The sequence below is a fragment of the Lepidochelys kempii genome, chromosome 11 (genome assembly GCF_965140285.1).
Source record: "Lepidochelys kempii isolate rLepKem1 chromosome 11, rLepKem1.hap1, whole genome shotgun sequence".
NCBI classification, from domain to species: Eukaryota; Metazoa; Chordata; order Testudines; family Cheloniidae; genus Lepidochelys; species Lepidochelys kempii.
The window spans coordinates 73197866-73216005 of record NC_136390.1 but is presented as its reverse complement, the minus strand read 5'-3'; the positions used below and the strand labels follow the sequence as shown (position 1 = coordinate 73216005).

The 18140-nt window shown below is 42.3% G+C and overlaps 1 protein-coding gene across 5 annotated transcripts in view; it reads right to left on the bottom strand.

Moving 5' to 3' along the window:
• Positions 1-18140, bottom strand: part of NDUFA10 (NADH:ubiquinone oxidoreductase subunit A10) — an 82236-nt gene that overhangs the window by 45576 nt on the left and 18520 nt on the right. For 3 of the 5 annotated variants that reach the window (XM_073306822.1, XM_073306821.1, XM_073306823.2), the window contains exons 6-7: positions 15480-15559; positions 5490-5544 (exon numbers count right to left, since the gene is read on the bottom strand). The exons of 1 other annotated variant lie outside the window; for it this stretch is intronic. In XM_073306822.1, the coding sequence (XP_073162923.1) occupies positions 5490-5544; positions 15480-15559 (135 nt within the window). Of the gene's footprint in view, positions 1-1311; positions 1393-5489; positions 5545-15479; positions 15560-18140 lie in introns of those variants that run through there. One more of the 5 variants, XM_073306825.1, reaches the window with a different exon arrangement.

Below are 18140 nucleotides of genomic sequence, written 5' to 3'. Positions count from 1 at the left end.
TACTCCACAATGTCAGACTGCCAATCGTAAAGACTCTCAGTAATCAGATACATAAATAAGATTGGATCTTAGAAGGTATGCAAAGAACTTTTTCTTTTTTTTAAAAAAAAACAAACACAATTTATGCACAAGTTCAAGCAAGCTTTCAATGATAGCTATTACACATCTTTATCTCTACAATAATTATTTTGACAATCATTTAATAACCACCAACATGAGACGCAAATCATTGCTTATAAATGCGTGTTCTGGGGAAATGGTTAACAAGCTCCATTATCATATGCACACTGGAACAACCAGCCCTGTTTGTAATTTTGAAATCAAGCTGCCTGACAAGTCCCTCAACCAACCACTTAAATGAGATTTTCTTAATTAGTCTTTGCTTATTCAAAAGGGATTCAAGGAGACACTAAGACCTCATTTATGGTACCAAAACCTACAGTGTTAGGGAATCTGGTTGCAACACAGTAGTATCCAACACACATCTGTATTACCAACATAAAATGGACTAAAATGTGCAGCGAAGTGTAGTAACAGGGATAATTAAGCCCAAGGTTTTCACACAACTCAGTAATCCAGTTGAACAGTCCGAACTCCTCTACACCAGTGGTTCTCAATTAGCACATAGCTGTATGCTAAAAAAAATTCAAAATTTGCCACTTTGGTCTGAAAGGGGGCAGGGCCAGTTGAGGGGAAGACAGCATCTGGCAGCCTGCTGGAGCACACCTGCCACCAGGGGGTTGGTGAGTGCATCAGGGGGGTAGGGTGCAGGAGTGTGGGTCTCTGGGCAGATTTGGGGGAGGGGGTGTTCTGGGCAGCGAGGGGGTGGGAGGTACTGAGAACCAGGAGTTTGTGGTGGTGCTGCAGCACTCCCAGGTTTTAGGCTGCTCGGCCCCACGGCTCCGCTCTTGGTCTCTCTGTGGAGGGGTCTCTGGGCGGGGGATGCTAGGCATAGGGGAGTGTGTGGAGTTTTGAGGGGGACGCTGTGGTTCTCAACCTGTGGCCCACAATGATAAATAGGTTGAGAACCACTGCTCTACACCCAACTGTGTTGAGCATGACCATGGAGGTAACTAGGTTCCCCAACCCAAGATTTTAATAGAGTTGACAGGACATAAATAATGCCAGTTTGCTCATCCCATCAAAACTAATCAATAAGAAAGGGGAGATTGGACCAAATTATTAGACTTTACCATCTGGATTAAACAGTTAAACACACATCACCTGGGATGAGGTTTCATTTTACACTTTTTTTTTATGAGATGCAACTAAAACACAGGCTGCAATACCTGCAAATTAGAGAGATCTACCAATTGGAAGTAGGCGTTACATCACATTCCTCCCATTCTCTGCCTTGTACCGCTCCTGGTCAAAACACAGTCCTATCTCATTCTGCAATTCAGAAAGTGGAATTTATAAAAATATTAACTAACATGATTTAATAGGAATTACAGAGATGATTCCAACAGAAATTGGGTGGCACAAAGACTTTCCTGCTGCCTGACAGAGGCTATTCGGCTCCAGTTCACAATTTGTTTTCTCTAGAGACTCCAAAAGCAATTGATTTCAGGATTTCCATGGTTCATTTGTACCCTGATGTGGCATTATGCCATTATCAATGAGCAAGGCGCAGGGACAGCAGGTGACCTTCAACAAAGATTTTAAAGCTGTTTAACGCTGAAAAGCAAAAATCCTAGTATAACAACTTCACAAAGGTAGCAGTAAGGTAGCCAGGTCAGGAGCCTCTTTTACTATTAACTGACTATCTACATTTAAATATCTTCAGTTAAGCATCTCATTGCAGACCAGGTGGAGAAGAGGAACTCAAGATCATTGTATGGGGAAGAAAGAACCAGCAGCATGGTATTAGCATACGAACCTGAATGCTATAAAAATCACTCCCAAGGCAAATTTAGATGTGCTGTCCTTCATAGAAAAGCACTCTGAAATTACCACACAGCACTGAAAAACAATGTTTTTATTACAGTTAAGATTACACAGTCTGCAAAGTTATGTAAAAGACTTGTGGATAAGCTATTTTCATAGCTAAAACAAAATCAGTTTGGCACCCCCCCAGTTGTATAGAGGTGGAAAATAGAGGTATACTTGGATCTGAGTGCTGCACTGAATTCAAATGTACATCCCATTATATCCAGGCTCTTATAGACCACTCCCTACAAAAATGCATCACTTCTCATTAAAAATAAAATCAGAGTAATGAACTGCTCCAACATGAATTCACAGTGTTAAATTTCTGTTCATGTTTTCAGCCTTATCAAGAGGCAGAGCTCTGAAAATTACAAAGCTACAACTTTGCTCTGCTGTCTGATTGCTCAGCAACCATGTAAAGCTGAAATTCACATCTCCCGCACATCTTTGAAGTACGCTGTCACCGTTAGAAAGTCTCCAATCTCTTATGAGGCTTCGTTTTTGATCAGAACAAGACATAGCATAATGGAATATTATGGCTGAACCTGCCCATGTTAACTACTTAAAACTTTTATTTAAGCATTTCTGGACTGGTCCTCAAATGTGTTTATTTACACATTGATCACCAAATGGAAAGTGGGCTTTCCACAGCAGCAGGAAATTCATGGAAGTTATGAGATGTCTGAATTCTTCAACTTTTAGGGGTGTGTCTATATTGCACCTGGGATGGCACTTCCCAGCATGGGTAGACAGAAGTATGTGAGCTCTATTTGAGCTAGAGTGCTAAAAATAGGAATGTGGCCACAGCAGCTCGGGTTCACCACCCAAATACACATGCAGAGGGTCAGGTGGGTTTGTACTCAGGTAGTTGGAACAATCCACTGTGGCCACACAGCTATTCTTAGCGAATTAGCTCAAGCGGAGCTGGTGAGTGTCTGTCTACCCATACTGGGAAACACAACCTCAGGTGCTGCACAAACATACCCTAAGGGTGAAGGAGCAAGATCCTTTTCACATGATGGCAGAAACTGTATTATTAATGTGTATGTTTAAATTTCTGTTGGCAACAGCTGTGCATAAGCACATTTTCTAAGACCAATATACATCCCTGTGTCTAATTTATCAAATGTTGATGAAAACCTCCCACTCCACACTTGCCATGGAAACCTGGATAGAACATTCTCCATGCCCATGCATCAACTGTGCTGTTCCTGAGAAAGTTTCATCCATAGCAAAGTCTGGGTTTAACTAGGAGGATTACCTGAACCAATTAGGTCCCCATCTCCCTCTGTAAATCCTCTCTTCCCAACCCTTCTGTGATAGTGCACCCCATAAGGCTTTATGGAAATATGCTTATGAATTATGACATAACTAGAATATGTTTTATGCTACATATGCCATGTAACATATCTCTGTAAAGGTTATGATCTACTGAATCTATTAATCCCATTTGTATGCACATATCATTTTTGTACTTGAAGTCATGAATATTGGCTGTATACTTGCTTGATTTCTAAGTAGACTTTGTAGAGCATTTGGTCAGCTTCTTGAGAAAGGAATGTGCAAATTAAGTGCCCAATCAAGAAACACTTAAAGGACAATGAAACTTGTAATGCTCCAATCCACATAAGAAGTCTACTTGAGGACATTCAAGGTAAGCAATGGCTGCTGCCTGAAAAAACTGAGTCATGCATGGACATGTGACTTGTCCATATGACTCCAAAATTCCATCTTGGAGCTGGACTTTGCATAGGAAAGAGGAGGGGGTCTCCACCCACAAGAGAAAGTCTATTTAAGCCTGTGGAAGACCCCTCCATTTTGTCTTCAGCTTGCTCAAGAGATAGCCTCTCCACCCCCAAGGATACCTGAAAGAAACTGGAGCAAAGGACAGTAACTACGGGGGATGTGAGTGATTGCTGGACCCAGACTAGGAGACTAGTCTGTAAAAGGAAGCTTACTGGGTGAGGTTTTTATCTGTATTCAGTTTTCTTACCAAGCAAAATAAAAAACACACAAGTCTGTCTAATTCACTTTGTTCTGTCTGTTACTACTTGGAACTGCTTAAATACTACTTTCTGTATTTAATAAAATCACTTTTTACTTATTAATTAACCCAGGGTATGTATAAATACCTGGGGGGGGGGTGGTGCAAACTGCTGTGCATCTCTCTCTATCAGTGTTATAGAGGGCGAACAATTTATGAGTTTACCCTGTATAAGCTTTATACAGGGTAAAACAGATTTATTTGGGGTTTAGACCCCTTTGGGAGTTGAGCATCTGAGCATTTAAGACCGGAACACTACTTAAGTTACTTTCAGTTAAGTCTGCAGCTTTGGGGCATGCGGTTCAGACCCTGGGTCTGTGTTGGAGCAGACTGGCGTGTCTGGCCCAGCAAGACAGGGTGCTGGTGTCCCATGCTGGCAGGGAAAGCAGGGGCAGAAGTAGTCTTGGCACAACAGCTATCAACCCCAGGGGGGTTTCTGTGATCCAACCCATCACACCTCCTCCTTCAGCAGTAAGCAACATGCTACCATGCAGGGGTCTGGGTCTCATCTCTTGGGCTATGCAATCAGCCCTGGGAAGGATTCTTTGCACCTCTCTCTTTCTCTAGCAGATGAAAAGAGTTAAGTTAGACAAGCTCCTGATGAAGTCACAAGGAAGGTCCCCATAATATCAGGCCTTCAAAGCAAGATGCGTGGGGAGAATGGGGTTCAATAGATTGGAAAAAAAAAAAAAAAGATATGGATGATGTAGCTCTTAGGAGCTGTGCAGAACCTTATCACTTGTACAAAATTTGATAGTACTTTAACAGGCTGTGTACTGAAAATGAAAGATCATCATTTGATGAAGGATCAAATCTACTACAAACTGGTCCAAAGCTATATAAGACAGTAAGTAGGCATTAGAAATTAGCCGCAACTGTAGAAACAAGAGGTGAAAGGCCTTAATTATCCCATTATCAATCCTCTACAATCTTCTCTGAATTCTCCCCACACTGTGACCAAGTGGATTGCATTTTTCCAGAATAAAGACACATACAGAATCCCAGGCTAATCGAATTGGATACTGTAAACTGGCCTATTACCCTGCAGTTTGGTTGATTTTCCCCACGTCCACACTGGTCTGCATCAATCCATTTGGAGAGAAGAACTGCAATTCACAGATACCATATACAACTGTCAATACAGATCAAGTGACTGGCCTTTTAGCAGTCTCAGCATTTGTGGTTGCATGATTACCTTCCAGCAGTTGGCCCTTACAGTTATCACAAACATTTTTCTCAGAGCAAAAAATCCGTGGGATTGTAAAAGGAGTCAAACTTTAGATCCACTAGTAGTTGTCTAGCAAAGTAATAAAATAACTTGATATTCCCTTTAACTAGTCTTGGAACTAGTTTCTTTTAAGAGTGGATTATTTTATGTTGCTGTTACTCTAAAAGACATGACTAAATTGCAAATCCAAGATTAACTACAAAAGATGGCCAGAACAATGCATTTCAAAAAACAGATTTCCCTAATCAAAGCTTAACGATATCAACTCCATGCAGCAAGCTCTTTTACCTTCTCTACATCCTGTGCCGCACTCGCTGTGTACTGCAAAACCTCAGAGGTCTCACTGCAAAGAAAATAAATAATATTAAATTTACTGGATATAGCTACCTTGCCTCCCAGAAAAAAAAAGACCCCAATTATTCATGCTGAAATGAAATTAAGATGTAATACACCAAGATAAATGGAATAATTTCAAATTAAGATTTTTTTTTTTTGTGGAGGAGTTATTTGGAGAAGTTGTTGCAGTAGAACACTCCCTGGATTGCTCAATGTTTCTTCCCTGCGATGAAAGTGTTTAAAATTCCCAATGTCAGAATTAACTGAAAACTAACTAAGAGTTTGCTAATATGAGACTTGTCCTAATTATGCACTTCTGCTCCTATTCAATTCAGACAACCGCTCTCCAAACTATTAGCAGCTGTTTGACCCAAAAATTCAGTGAGAGGGGCACGAGGGGAGACAGAGCACATGCAGGCCGAACGGACACTGCTACCAAAGTTCTCTGATCAGCAGCGCAAGGACACAAGCACACCTACAATGGAGCACCCATAGGGACGCTACTCAAAGAAGCTGCAGGATTCTTGAAATTCTCAACTCCAACGTTCATCGCCCTACAGTCAACTGGCAGAGGAACAAAACGGTCTTACTTTTTTCCTTCCCAAAGGGGACTGTCATCACAATGCAGCACAGACTTTTGCATTTTCAGTTTCAAGTTTCACTAAACAAAGGATAGTGGGTTTTGATCAAATACAGAGTGGATCAAGCCTCTTGATTCTTTGCAGGCTTTCACAAAGCAGCAGCAGCTGCTCAGTGGTAGCAGAATTGGATATGAAGATTAAGAACAGATTCGCAAAAAGAAAAGGAGTACTTGTGGCACCTTAGAGACTAACCAATTTATTTGAGCATAAGCTTTCGTGAGCTACAGCTCACTTCATCGGATGCATACTGTGGAAAGTATAGAAGATCTTTTTATACACACAAAGCATGAAAAAAATGGGTGTTTACCACTACAAAAGGTTTTCTCTCCCCCCACCCCACTCTCCTGCTGGTAATAGCTTATCTAAAGTGATCACTTTGTGCTGGAAATGGCCCAACTTGATTATCATACACATTGTAAGGAGAGTGATCACTTTAGATAAGCTATTACCAGCAGGAGAGTGGGGTGGGGGGAGAGAAAACCTTTTGTAGTGGTAAACACCCATTTTTTCATGCTGTGTGTGTATAAAAAGATCTTCTATACTTTCCACAGTATGCATCCGATGAAGTGAGCTGTAGCTCACGAAAGCTTATGCTCAAATAAATTGGTTAGTCTCTAAGGTGCCACAAGTACTCCTTTTCTTTTTGCGAATACAGACTAACACAACTGTTACTCTAAAAGAACAGATTTGCAATTTTAGGCTTCTGGCCAGGAAAAGACTACCAAAAAGACTGAAGTGATCTGTTCAATATGATGAAGAGGAGCACCTATCCCAGCATTAGTCATTTATGAGACTATCAGATGACGCACGGAAAGGTTCTGGTATCTCCAGTATGACATCAACCTCCTGTTTTCGTCTAATACATAAACTACTGATGAATTCCATCGTTGTGTGAAACTTGACTGTCATATATGTTAAAACTTTTAACATCATGGGGCAGATGTGTCCTCCTTCGAAACTGAGTACAAACTTCATTTGACAGGTTGTTATAAACCCATACACTGGAGATGCCAAGCAGAGTGACTGCTTAAAAAGTGTATTAAACCACATACAGATGAAGAGTTGAAATCACAGGAGGACCAGCTAGATCAGGATGTAACCTGAATGAAGTAACAATGGTATGTTTCAGGGGCTCGATTTGATCCAAAGAACAAACAACATTTTTCTCCTCACTGGTCAATTAAAACAATTCTGCCCTCAGGGATGGGAGTCCTAAGGTTTCCCACCCTCTCTCTTCAGCCTTTAGTTCCAGCTTTGTTCTTACAGCTGTGCACTAGCTGCTAATCAATGGGGGGTGAACTCACCAAGGGAGGCAGCTGACCTTAGCTGCATCAACATCTCATGCCCCAGATGACAGACAGGCTTCAGGATGACGGAATGAAATTATTCATTTCAATTGCTGGCAGCACAATTACCCTGATTTATCTTGGGAGTTGCAGCAAGAAAACAAGAGGAGATGGATGACACACTTTAAGGTTTGTTCTGACTTACATCAATGAGACTAGATAACCAGATGCATACACAAGCCAACCAGCGTTCCCTCTAATTTTTCCCACGCATGTGGGAGAGGGGCTCAGGGCTGGGGCAGAGGATTGGGGTGAGGGCTCTGGCTGGGGGTGCGGGCTCTGGGGTAGGGCCAGGGATGAGGGGTTTGGGGTGGAGGTTTCCCAGGGCCTCCGGTGGGGAGAGGACTCCTCCTAGCTCTCTCTCCCCACAGCAGCACCTGGACTGGGTAGGGAGGCGCCTCTCCTGGCCGCGGCAGGTCCGTGCCAGGGCTGGGTTGGGGGAGGGGTGCCTCTCCCCGCCGCAGCAGGTCCATGCTGGGGGAGAGGCATCTCTCCCCGCCGCAGCCCTCAGCCCCTGCACGAGGCTTAATAGGCGGCCACGCAGCTTAGAGGGAACTTAGAAGCCAACCCCAGCTTGATTATACTTACCTTGTTTTAATACAAAGCAGGATTAGCTTTGTGACCTTTGAAAGTTACCCTTCCTGACCAGAGTCATCACACCACAACACGCCACGATAATGACCTGGTCTACACTTAAAAGTTAGATAATATAGGTACTGTGTTCAGGGGTGTGAAAAATTCATCCCCCAGATCACCACAGTTAAGCTTACTTAAGTAGATGTGTCTAGGTCAACAGAAGAATTTTTCCATCAAACTAGCTACTGCTGTTCAGAGACACAGATTAGCTACAGTGATGGAAAAACCCCTCCCTTCAATGTAGGAAGCATCAACACTACAGAGTCATAACTGCCACTACAGCACCTGTAGTGTAGAAATGGCCTATGTTAATTGCCCCAAAGGCACTTACTTTCACGCAAATTTAGCTCACAAGATAGTTCTTATGTGAGAGACTCATTAAAATCAGAACTGGGATAGGGGAAAAACTGAAACTGTCTCCACGATACTGCTCAGAGCTGCCATACTCAAATTCAGTTCCTAGGTCCGTCCTTCCTACTTGGACAGAGCTAGGAGTGTTGTGGAGAAGAGCACCTCCAGTCTAACAGGTTAGGGAGGAGTAAGTGTCATTTAACAGAAGCTCCACAAAATCAACTAAGGAGTCCTTTCTGGCCACAGAAGTATGCTCAGAAAGTGGTTGCCGCATGGGATACGAGGCTAGAGAGTTAAAGCAAGAAAAGGATGTGAAAATCCCCCTCAATTTTTTTTTTTTTTTTTTTAATCATCAGTTGCTATTACAGAGCTACCACATGAGAACATTCGGGGCGGGAGGAGGGGAGCAAGTATTCTCTCCAAACAAAATCGGACAGGTGATCATATTAGGAAACCTCTGCTCCTCCTCATCTTGCAATGCCCTCTCCCCCACAAACACACACAACAATAAAGAGCTAAAGCCACTAGACCCCACTCTAGGAAAGTGCTCTCTTCATCTCTATAAGTTGTCCACAATATCTTGTCAACCGGATAAGCAGCCAGGATGCTAATGCCAAACGCCCACGGTACATCACCAGAAGAGAGGAAAGGAGAAACAGAGCTCAAGAATAGGTTTGCAGAGTTGGAAAATGAAGAAGGGGCTCAGCATGTGGTCACTGAAGGTGGAAGGGCAAGGAAAAAGAGAAGAGCGGCTAGTCCTATAGGAAAAGGGGAAGAGTTAATGAAGACTACACCAAATATGAGCCCCAGGAGGATACAGGATGGGTTGAAGAGGATTTCAAGGGAGAATAGGAATAGAAAGAACTTGCAACCAGAGGGAACAGGGGATAGACTGGAGAATAGCACCGTCACCAGGAAAAGGCAGGTCTACATGATCGGGGACTCTTTACTGAGAAGAATAGACAGGCCTGTAACCAGAGCTGATCCAGAGAACAGAAGGGTGTTGTTGGAGACCCCAGGGCATGGCCACTAGTTAAGTTGAAGGGATGGAAGGCCATAAGGGTCGAGGAAGTCTCCCTGCTGAAGGCCTAAGGGCTTCTTCTCAACCCCCCTTAATAGAATTCAGGCCTGGCTGGTTTGAGTAAGCTCTTTTGCTCTTAAAACAATGTTGCAGCCGCAGATAATGCCTCATAGTGTAAGGTTTGCTGACGCCAAGCTAAAAATAATAGGAGATAGTTACAAGGCCAGACAGAATGTGCTGGTTGTTTAAGTTGTTAGGAATGCTTGTTAGAGGTTGCAGGAAATAAACATTGTTGTAACCCATATAAGGAAGGCAGAGTATTTGTGCAAAGTTTTAATTGGCTGATGTGTAGTGCAGTAGCATTAAGGAATATAAAAGTGTGTGTAATGACCTGCTCTGGTGTGCAGGATTTGAGATTCTATTCTCCCTGTACCTTGTTTGCAGCTGCAAATAAACTTTTCTGCTTCTCCACCCCGTTGTGATTATTGAGTGAAACACACCGGGTAACGAACCCCTGCTGTTGTTTTGCCTCTAGGCACTGGGTGCTGGCAACAGTGTGCTGTCTTCCAGGTGCTAAGATACAGGATGTAGAACTGAGGTTGAAAAGGATCCTAAAGGGAGCGGGAAAGAATCCCCTACTTATCCTTCATGTGAGAACAAATGATACTGGTAGATTCTCGCCGGAACGTATCAAGGGAGACTATGCTAGGCTGGGGAAGACGCTTAAGGAGATCGAGGCTCAGGTGATCTTTAGTGGGATTGCCTGTTCCTAGAGAAGGGCAACAAAGGTGTGGACAAGATTTTGACTATCAACAGATGGCTCAGGCAGTGGTGCTATAAGGAGGGCTTTGGGATGTATGGCCACTGGGAGGCATTCATGGACAGAGGACAGTTCTCTCGGGATGGACTTCATCTGAGTAGGGAAGGAAATAGACTTCTAGGATGGAGGCTGGCACAACTGATTAAGAGAGCTTTAAACTAGGAATCTGGGGGAGATGGTTGGGAGATGTCCAGGTGATCTCCATGCCGGATTTTAGCATTGAGAGGGAAGAAAACAAAGCAAGAAAGGATACAGCCGTGGGTAGGAGAATGGACATAAGGAGGAAGGGCAGTGTGGGTACCAGTCCAATAGGTCATACTGGCTGTAGAATGTCCGTGCCTAATCGGGTACAGAATGTGAGCGAGGCCAAACAGCAAAAATGAAGATGTTTGTTCACCAACGCGAGGAGCCTCGGTAACAAAATGGAGGAACTAGAGCTACTGGTGCAGGAAGTGAAACCAGCTATTCTAGGGAGAACAGAGACATGGCGGAATAGTCGTCATGACTGGACTACGGGTATTGAAGGGCATGTGCTGTTTAGGAAAGACAGAATAAAGGTAAAGGTGGTGGAGCAGCATTGTATATCGAGGATGAGGTAGAATGTAAAGAAATAAGAAACGATGGAATGGATAAGACAGAGTCCGTCTGAGCAAAAATACATTGGGGAAGAAAACTACTGGAGCCTCCCCTGGGATAATGCTTGGGGTGTGCTATAGACCGCCGGGATCTAATTTGGATATGGATAGAGCCCTTTTCAATGTTTTTAATGAAGTAAATACTAATGGAAACTGCGTGATCATGGGAGACTTTAACTTCCCAGATATAGACTGGAGGACGAGTGCTAGTAATAATAATAGGGCTCAGATTTTCCTAGATGCGATAGCTGATGGATTCCTTCATCAAGTAGTTGCTGAACCGACTAGAGGGGATGCCATTTTAGATTTGGTTTTGGTGAGTAGTGAGGACATCATAGAAGAAATGGTTGTAGGGGATAATCTTGGTTCAAGTGATCATGAGCTAATTCAGTTCAAAGTGAATGGAAGGATAAACAAAAATAAATCTGCAACTAGGGTTTTTGATTTCAAAAGGGCTGACTTTCGAAAATTAAAGAAATTAGTTAGGGAAGTGGATTGGACTGAAGAATTTATGGATCTAAAGGCAGAGGAGGCCTGGGATTACTTTAAGTCAAAGCTGCAGAAGCTATCGGAAGCCTGCATCCCAAGAAAGGGGAAAAAATTCATAGGCAGGAGTTGTAGACCAAGCTGGATGAGCAAGCATCTCAGAGAGGTGATTAAGAAAAAGCAGAAAGCGTACAGGGAGTGGAAGATGGGAGGGATCAGCAAGGAAAGCTACCTTATTGAGGTTAGAACATGTAGGGATAAAGTGAGACAGGCTAAAAGTCAAGTAGAGTTGAACCTTGCAAAGGGAATTAAAACCAATAGTAAAAGGTTCTATAGCCATATAAATAGGAAGAAAACAAAGAAAGAAGAAGAAGTGGGACCGCTAAACACTGAGGATGGAGTGGAGGTCAAGGATAATCTAGGCATGGCCCAATATCTAAACAAATACTTTGTCTCAGTCTTTAATAAGGCTAATGAGGATCTTAGGGATAATGGTAGCATGACAAATGGGAATGAGGATATGGAGGTAGATATTACCATATCTGAGGTAGAAGCAAAACTCGAACAGTTTAATGGGACTAAATCGGGGGGGTCCAGATAATTCATCCAAGATTATTAAAGAAATTGGCACATGAAATTGCGAGCCCATTAGCAAAAATTTGTAAAGAATCTGTAAACTCAGGGGTTCTACAGTATGATTGGAGAATTGCTAATATAGTTCCTATTTTTAAGAAAGGAAAAAAAAGTGATCCGGGTAACTACAGGCCTGTTAGTTTGACATCTGTAGTATACAAGGTCTTGGAAAAAATTTTGAAGGACATTGAGGTCAATGGTAAATGGGACAAAATACAACATGGTTTTACAAAAGGTAGATCGTGCCAAACCAACCTGATCTCCTTCTTTGAGAAAGTAACAGATTTTTTTAGACAAAGGAAACTCAGTGGATCTAATTTACCTAGATTTCAGTAAGGTGTTTGATACTGTGCCACATGGGGAACGGTTAGTTAAATTGGAAAAGATGGGGATCAATATGAAAACTGAAAGGTGGATAAGGAATTGGTTAACAGGGAGACTACAGCAGGTCATTCTGAAAGGTGAACTGTCAGGCTGGAGGGAAGTTACCAATGGAGTTCCTCAGGGATCGGTTTTGGGACCAATCTTTTTATTACTGACCTCGGCACAAAGTGGGAGTGTGCTAATAAAGTTTGCAGAGGATACAAAGCTGGGAGGTATTGCCAATTTAGAGAGAGACAGGGATATCATACAGGAAAATCTGGATGACCTTGTAAACTGGAGTAGTAGGATGAAATTTAATAGTGAGAAGTGTAAGGTCATGCATTTAGGGGTTAACAAGAATTTTAGTTATAAGCTGGGGATGCATCAATTAGAAGTCATGGAAGAGGACGACGACCTTGGAGTATTGGTTGACCACAGGATGACTATGAGCTGCCAATGTGATATGGCTGTGAAAAAAGCTAATGTGGTCTTGGGATGCATTTGGCGAGGTATTTCCAGTAGAGATAAGGAGGTTTTAGTACCGTTATACAAGGCACTGGTGAGACCTCACCTGGAATACTGTGTGCAGTTCTGGTCTCCCATGTTTAAGAAGGATGAATTCAAACTGGAACAGGTACAGAGAAGGGCTACTAGGATGATTCGAGGAATGGAAAACCTGTCTTATGAAAGGAGACTCAAGGAGCTTGACTTATTTAGCCTAACCAAAAGAAGGTTGAGAAGAGATAATGACTGCTCTCTATAAATATATCAGAGGGATAAATACCGGAGAGGGAGAGGAATTTTTTAAGCTCAGTACCAATGGTGACACAAGAACAAATGGATATAAACTGGTCATCGGGAAGTTTAGACTCTAAATTAGACAAAGGTTTCTAACCATCAGAGGAGTGAAGTTTTGGAATAGCTTTCCAAGGGAAGCAGTGGGGACAAAAGACCTATCTGGCTTTAAGATTAAACTCGATAAGTTTATGGAGGAGATGGTATGATGGGATAACATGATTTTGGCAATTAATTGATCTTTAACTATTCATGGTAAATAGGCCCAATACCCTGTGATGGGATGTTAGATGGGGCGGGATCTGAGTTACTACAGAAAATTCTTTCCTGGGTATCTGGCTGGTGAATCTTGCCCATATGCTCAGGGTTCAGCTGATCGCCATATTTGGGGTCGGGAAGGAATTTTCCTCCAGGGCAGATTGGAAGAGGCCCTGGAGGTTTTTCACCTTCCTCTGAAGCATGGGTCACTTGCTAGAGGATTCTCTGCTCCTTGAAGTCCTCAAATCACGGTTTAAAGACTTCAATAGCTCAGACATAGGTGAGAGGTTTATTGCAGGAGTGGATGGGTGAGATTCTGTAGCCTGCATTGTGCAGGAGGTCGGACTAGATGATCATAATGGTCCCTTCTGACCTTAATATATATGAATCTCTCATATGAAGGGTTAATGTCTAGCTATTCCACCTGGAAGCAGGCGGGGCACACCCTGACTGTTTCCTAGAAGCAATGCACACATTGCTCTATCCAAGGACAAGGGCTAGATATGAACCCTGAGAACTTGATTGTTTGGACAGCAACTGTGGGAGGCTTTTTTAGCCTGGGCTCAAGGCCTGAGAACCAGGATTGTAGTAGATAGAGGATGGTAACTAAGCATATGAATCAACGTCATACATTCCTTTGTGTAGCAGTGTGTAATGCTTAGGGGGAGAAATATAATAAAAGGAGAAGGTGGAAGGCGGGGGGGCAGAACAGCCCATCTCCGCTGACCAGCCTGTTTGCTTGCATAAAGCTGTGTTCTGTCTCATCACTGAACCGCCACACTCATAGTTGGTGTAAAGGGGACAGCAATCTCCGATCCTGGGATTTATTACTTGCTTTATCCCTGACTCACTGTGTGGTTGTGAGCAAGCCAGAAACTCTTTGCACTATTGTGCACCCTTCTGTAAAATGCGATAGTACTTCCCCACCTGACTGTGGAGTTGTGAGGCTGTTTATAATGTGCTCGGAGATACTAGGACAAAAGGCACTGAATTACGGATTTGGGTCCATAAACCTTGTAATATATTCAATGTTTCTGCCACATAGGAATTTGAGTTCAGTCTTGAAATCCAGTTGAGATACAATCCAAGTGACCATTAGCAACTACTCCGCCCCCCAAAAAATAATTTTATGCTTATAGAAAGCTATTGAAACCTAAAAGTTCAAATAAAATCTTTTATCTTTCTTAAGCCCATTGAAACAAGTCTAAGGGGAAAAACAGTTCAATAGAGTTGGCAGTTTTTCAAAGAGACATTATTAAGGGCACAAGAGCAAACTATCCCACTGCGTAGGAAAGATAGGAAGTATGGCAAGAGACCATGAGATCTTCAGTGATCTGAAACTCAGAAAAAAGTTTAACGTGGCTTCTGTAAAAAACCCCACCTCCACGAGGGGAGTAGCTACCACACTGGAAGTGCGGCACTTTACAGCGCTGAAACCTGCAGCGCTGGGGGGGCGGGGGGGTTCACACCCCTGAGCAAGAAGTTGCAGCGCTGTAAAGTACCAGTATAGACAAGCCCTTACTGTCAGGGTAGTAAAGCACTGGAATAAATTGCCCAGGGAGGTTGTGGAATCTCCGTTACTGGAGATTTTTAAGAGCAAGTTAGACAAACACCTGTCGGGGTGATGTAGTTAACATTTAGGCCTGCCATGAGTGCAGGGGACTGGACTAGATGACCTCTCGAGGTCCCCTCCACTCCTAAGATTCTATGATGTTCCCTGACATGACGGGTAACTGCAATGAATAATTTCAAAAGGGTAAATTTCAGCACTAGCATAGGGATCCAACTGTGTAGGTGCGTAACTTACTACATCCAGAGTTTAATATGGTAACAAAACACAAGGAGGATTTTTACATACTAGCAGTTTGAATCAAGTGTATGTGTGGCGATTCTAGCTCTACACGCACAAATAGTTTTGCATAAATATTTGTCACACAAAAAGGCTGAAGCTGCTAACCTGATCTCTGGCAGGAAAGATTTCTTGTAGATATCTTCAATGCTCTGGAGGTATGCAGGAGACACCTTTTTCTCATGGGGCTAAACACAAGGAAAACAAAACACTGTGAAATGTGTGTGTTTGTTTTCTTTTTACACTGGTACAGATTCCAGAGATCGCAAGTAGAAGCCACGACTCCCACACCATCTGTTGAAACATAGCTCCTGCATTAAACAGCCAAACAGTCATTTACATCCACATGCATTTATGAAGACTTCAAAATTATGACTAACATATGGAGTATTTGGGATTACAGAATATTGTATTAACATATAGAACACTACATATGTGGCAAACAGAATAAACTGCAGCTGCTGTAGAATCATAGCTGTTCACTGTACTTTTTTGTATGTTCTCCATAAAGTTGAACATATTTGTTTTGCAATTCCTTTAATAATGATGCGGAATAATAGGATTCCCTTGGTATATAAGAGAGTCTAGAAAGACAGAAAAAGGCAAGTACTACTGAAGAAAGCACAAAGTGACACTTCTCTACCAGGCTGAGATGAACGGTGGAAGAATCTCAATTTTTCTAAGCTTACACAAACAGAATTACCAACCAAGAACAGGCTCCAGACAGTTTAATTTCTAAACAAATGACTAATCCTACCCACCTGCACATTTAAGGAAGTTACGTATAGTCAGCTGGTTTAAAAAAAAAAAGAAAAAAGGATTGCCCACATCGACCCTTTCAGCAAGTTAAACCAAATGGGCCAACTAACCATCATTTCTTCTCTTGAGGATTGATTAGGACATGCATGATTACAGCGTGCACCCCAAATATAATCCTCCCTAATTTTTAGGCAGACAGATGAGCAACAGTGCACTCAATACAAAGCCAAACAACTTTTTCTTATAAATTAAGTGGACTGCAATTCTACTGTCAAGGGGTTACCCATCAATGGCAGGCATCAGTTACTCTATACAGCTCTTTCATCACATTTCCTGAGTGCACGGTTCATCATGATTTCCTTCTTCCCTTAAGAGCAGAACTGTTCTGCTCTTTCCCTACCCATTTACAGCCTGATCCTGCCTGTGAGGTACAGAATGCTCACACCTGTATGTCAGAGATGATGTGCAGCACCTTGGAGAATTAGGCTCCTCCGTCAGTTGAGCACACAGAAGTATTTTCTATTCCAAGCCTCTAATAATTGTTCAGTCAATGCCAACTACAAGCCATTAATGTAAACAGACAGAAGAGTTCCAGGGGCTGCTGCTAACAAACAATGATATATTAATAAATACATTCACCCTTCAAAGCCTCTACCCCTGAGAAATGTTATTGTAGGAGCAGTTTGTGCCAGAATAAAAAGGACTGCAGGGTCAAGGAGACCAGTTCTGTTTTCCCCAAGATAAGCAGAGGGAGATAAAAATTAGAAACCTCTCATAGTGCTTCATAAGGTATCATTCAAAAAAGCAGCTTAATTTAAAGAGAGACGCTCTCCTCTAGTAAAGGAACGGCCCATTATTACTGTTGCATAAAGTAACATCCTGTTCTTTAAGCAAAAGAGTAACGTTCAGTCATGGTTTGAATATCTGTCTGGCATTTTATTATATTAAAGAAGTGCAAGACTGATAGACAACGCAACTCAGGCCAGTGACAAACCTATCTTAGCAGAATGTTATCACAGTGAAGTTACAAAAAACTGCCTGTGTTTTTTTTTATTTTCCACTGCCATATACACCTTTCCTTAACAATGGTCAACTTTGTTTGACACGAGTACAGCAATTTCCAAGCCTGTCACCAAAGCTGCCCTCCCATATACCATATACACAAAGGGCTTTGGAAAACAGATGTGGTCAAATGTTTGTAAAGATCTCAATAAAAGGCTTTTAAAAAAAAAATTAGACTTCTCATCGTTAAATTCCTCACTCAGATCCAATTTCCTGTAACCTTTGAACAAGGTGCAGGGTAAACATCATTTGGCTCTTGTAGCACATCTGGGAACAGTTACTGATACATGGATCAATACCATTTTCGGGGGGCGGGGGGAGGCTACCTCAGATTATCTGTTAAATGAAAACACTCCACAACTCTCCTGCTCTCAGAAGATGTTACTGACCCAAATTTCTGGAACCCTTAGAGGGGTAATTTTAAAACATGTTGCTTCAGAATACCAGAAGTCAAAGCAGTCAACAAAACCGTTATTCTTCTTTCAGTACCATATGTTAACAAAAGGCAGATTCTCTCTGTTCGCCCACAGAAACTATCCTGCTTTTAGAAGACTTTGAAAACAAAAGGGAGAACACCCTTGAGTTTCACAGAATATCCCAGTCTCAAGAGAGTTCAAGTACCAGAATTTCAGACTAGGAAGAGAAATCATTTCTATGTTACACTGAATAACTGAAAAAATAGCCAAGTCTCTGTGTGCTCTGCAATGAGCTGGACTTAAGAACCAGCAACAAGGCCCTCTGGTTTCTGCAGCATGTGGAAACATCTATGGCAATTTGATTTAAATATAAAAAAAAGATTCTTACTGAATCAAAGATGAAAGTTAATAGCAATCAGAATAGTAGCCCTCATGTTATTTATCTGAATACCAAGTTTTATTCATTTTACACTGACCACATGCTGACGATATATAACTGCACCCAAAGGGTTGTCAGAAGGGGAGGCTGCAG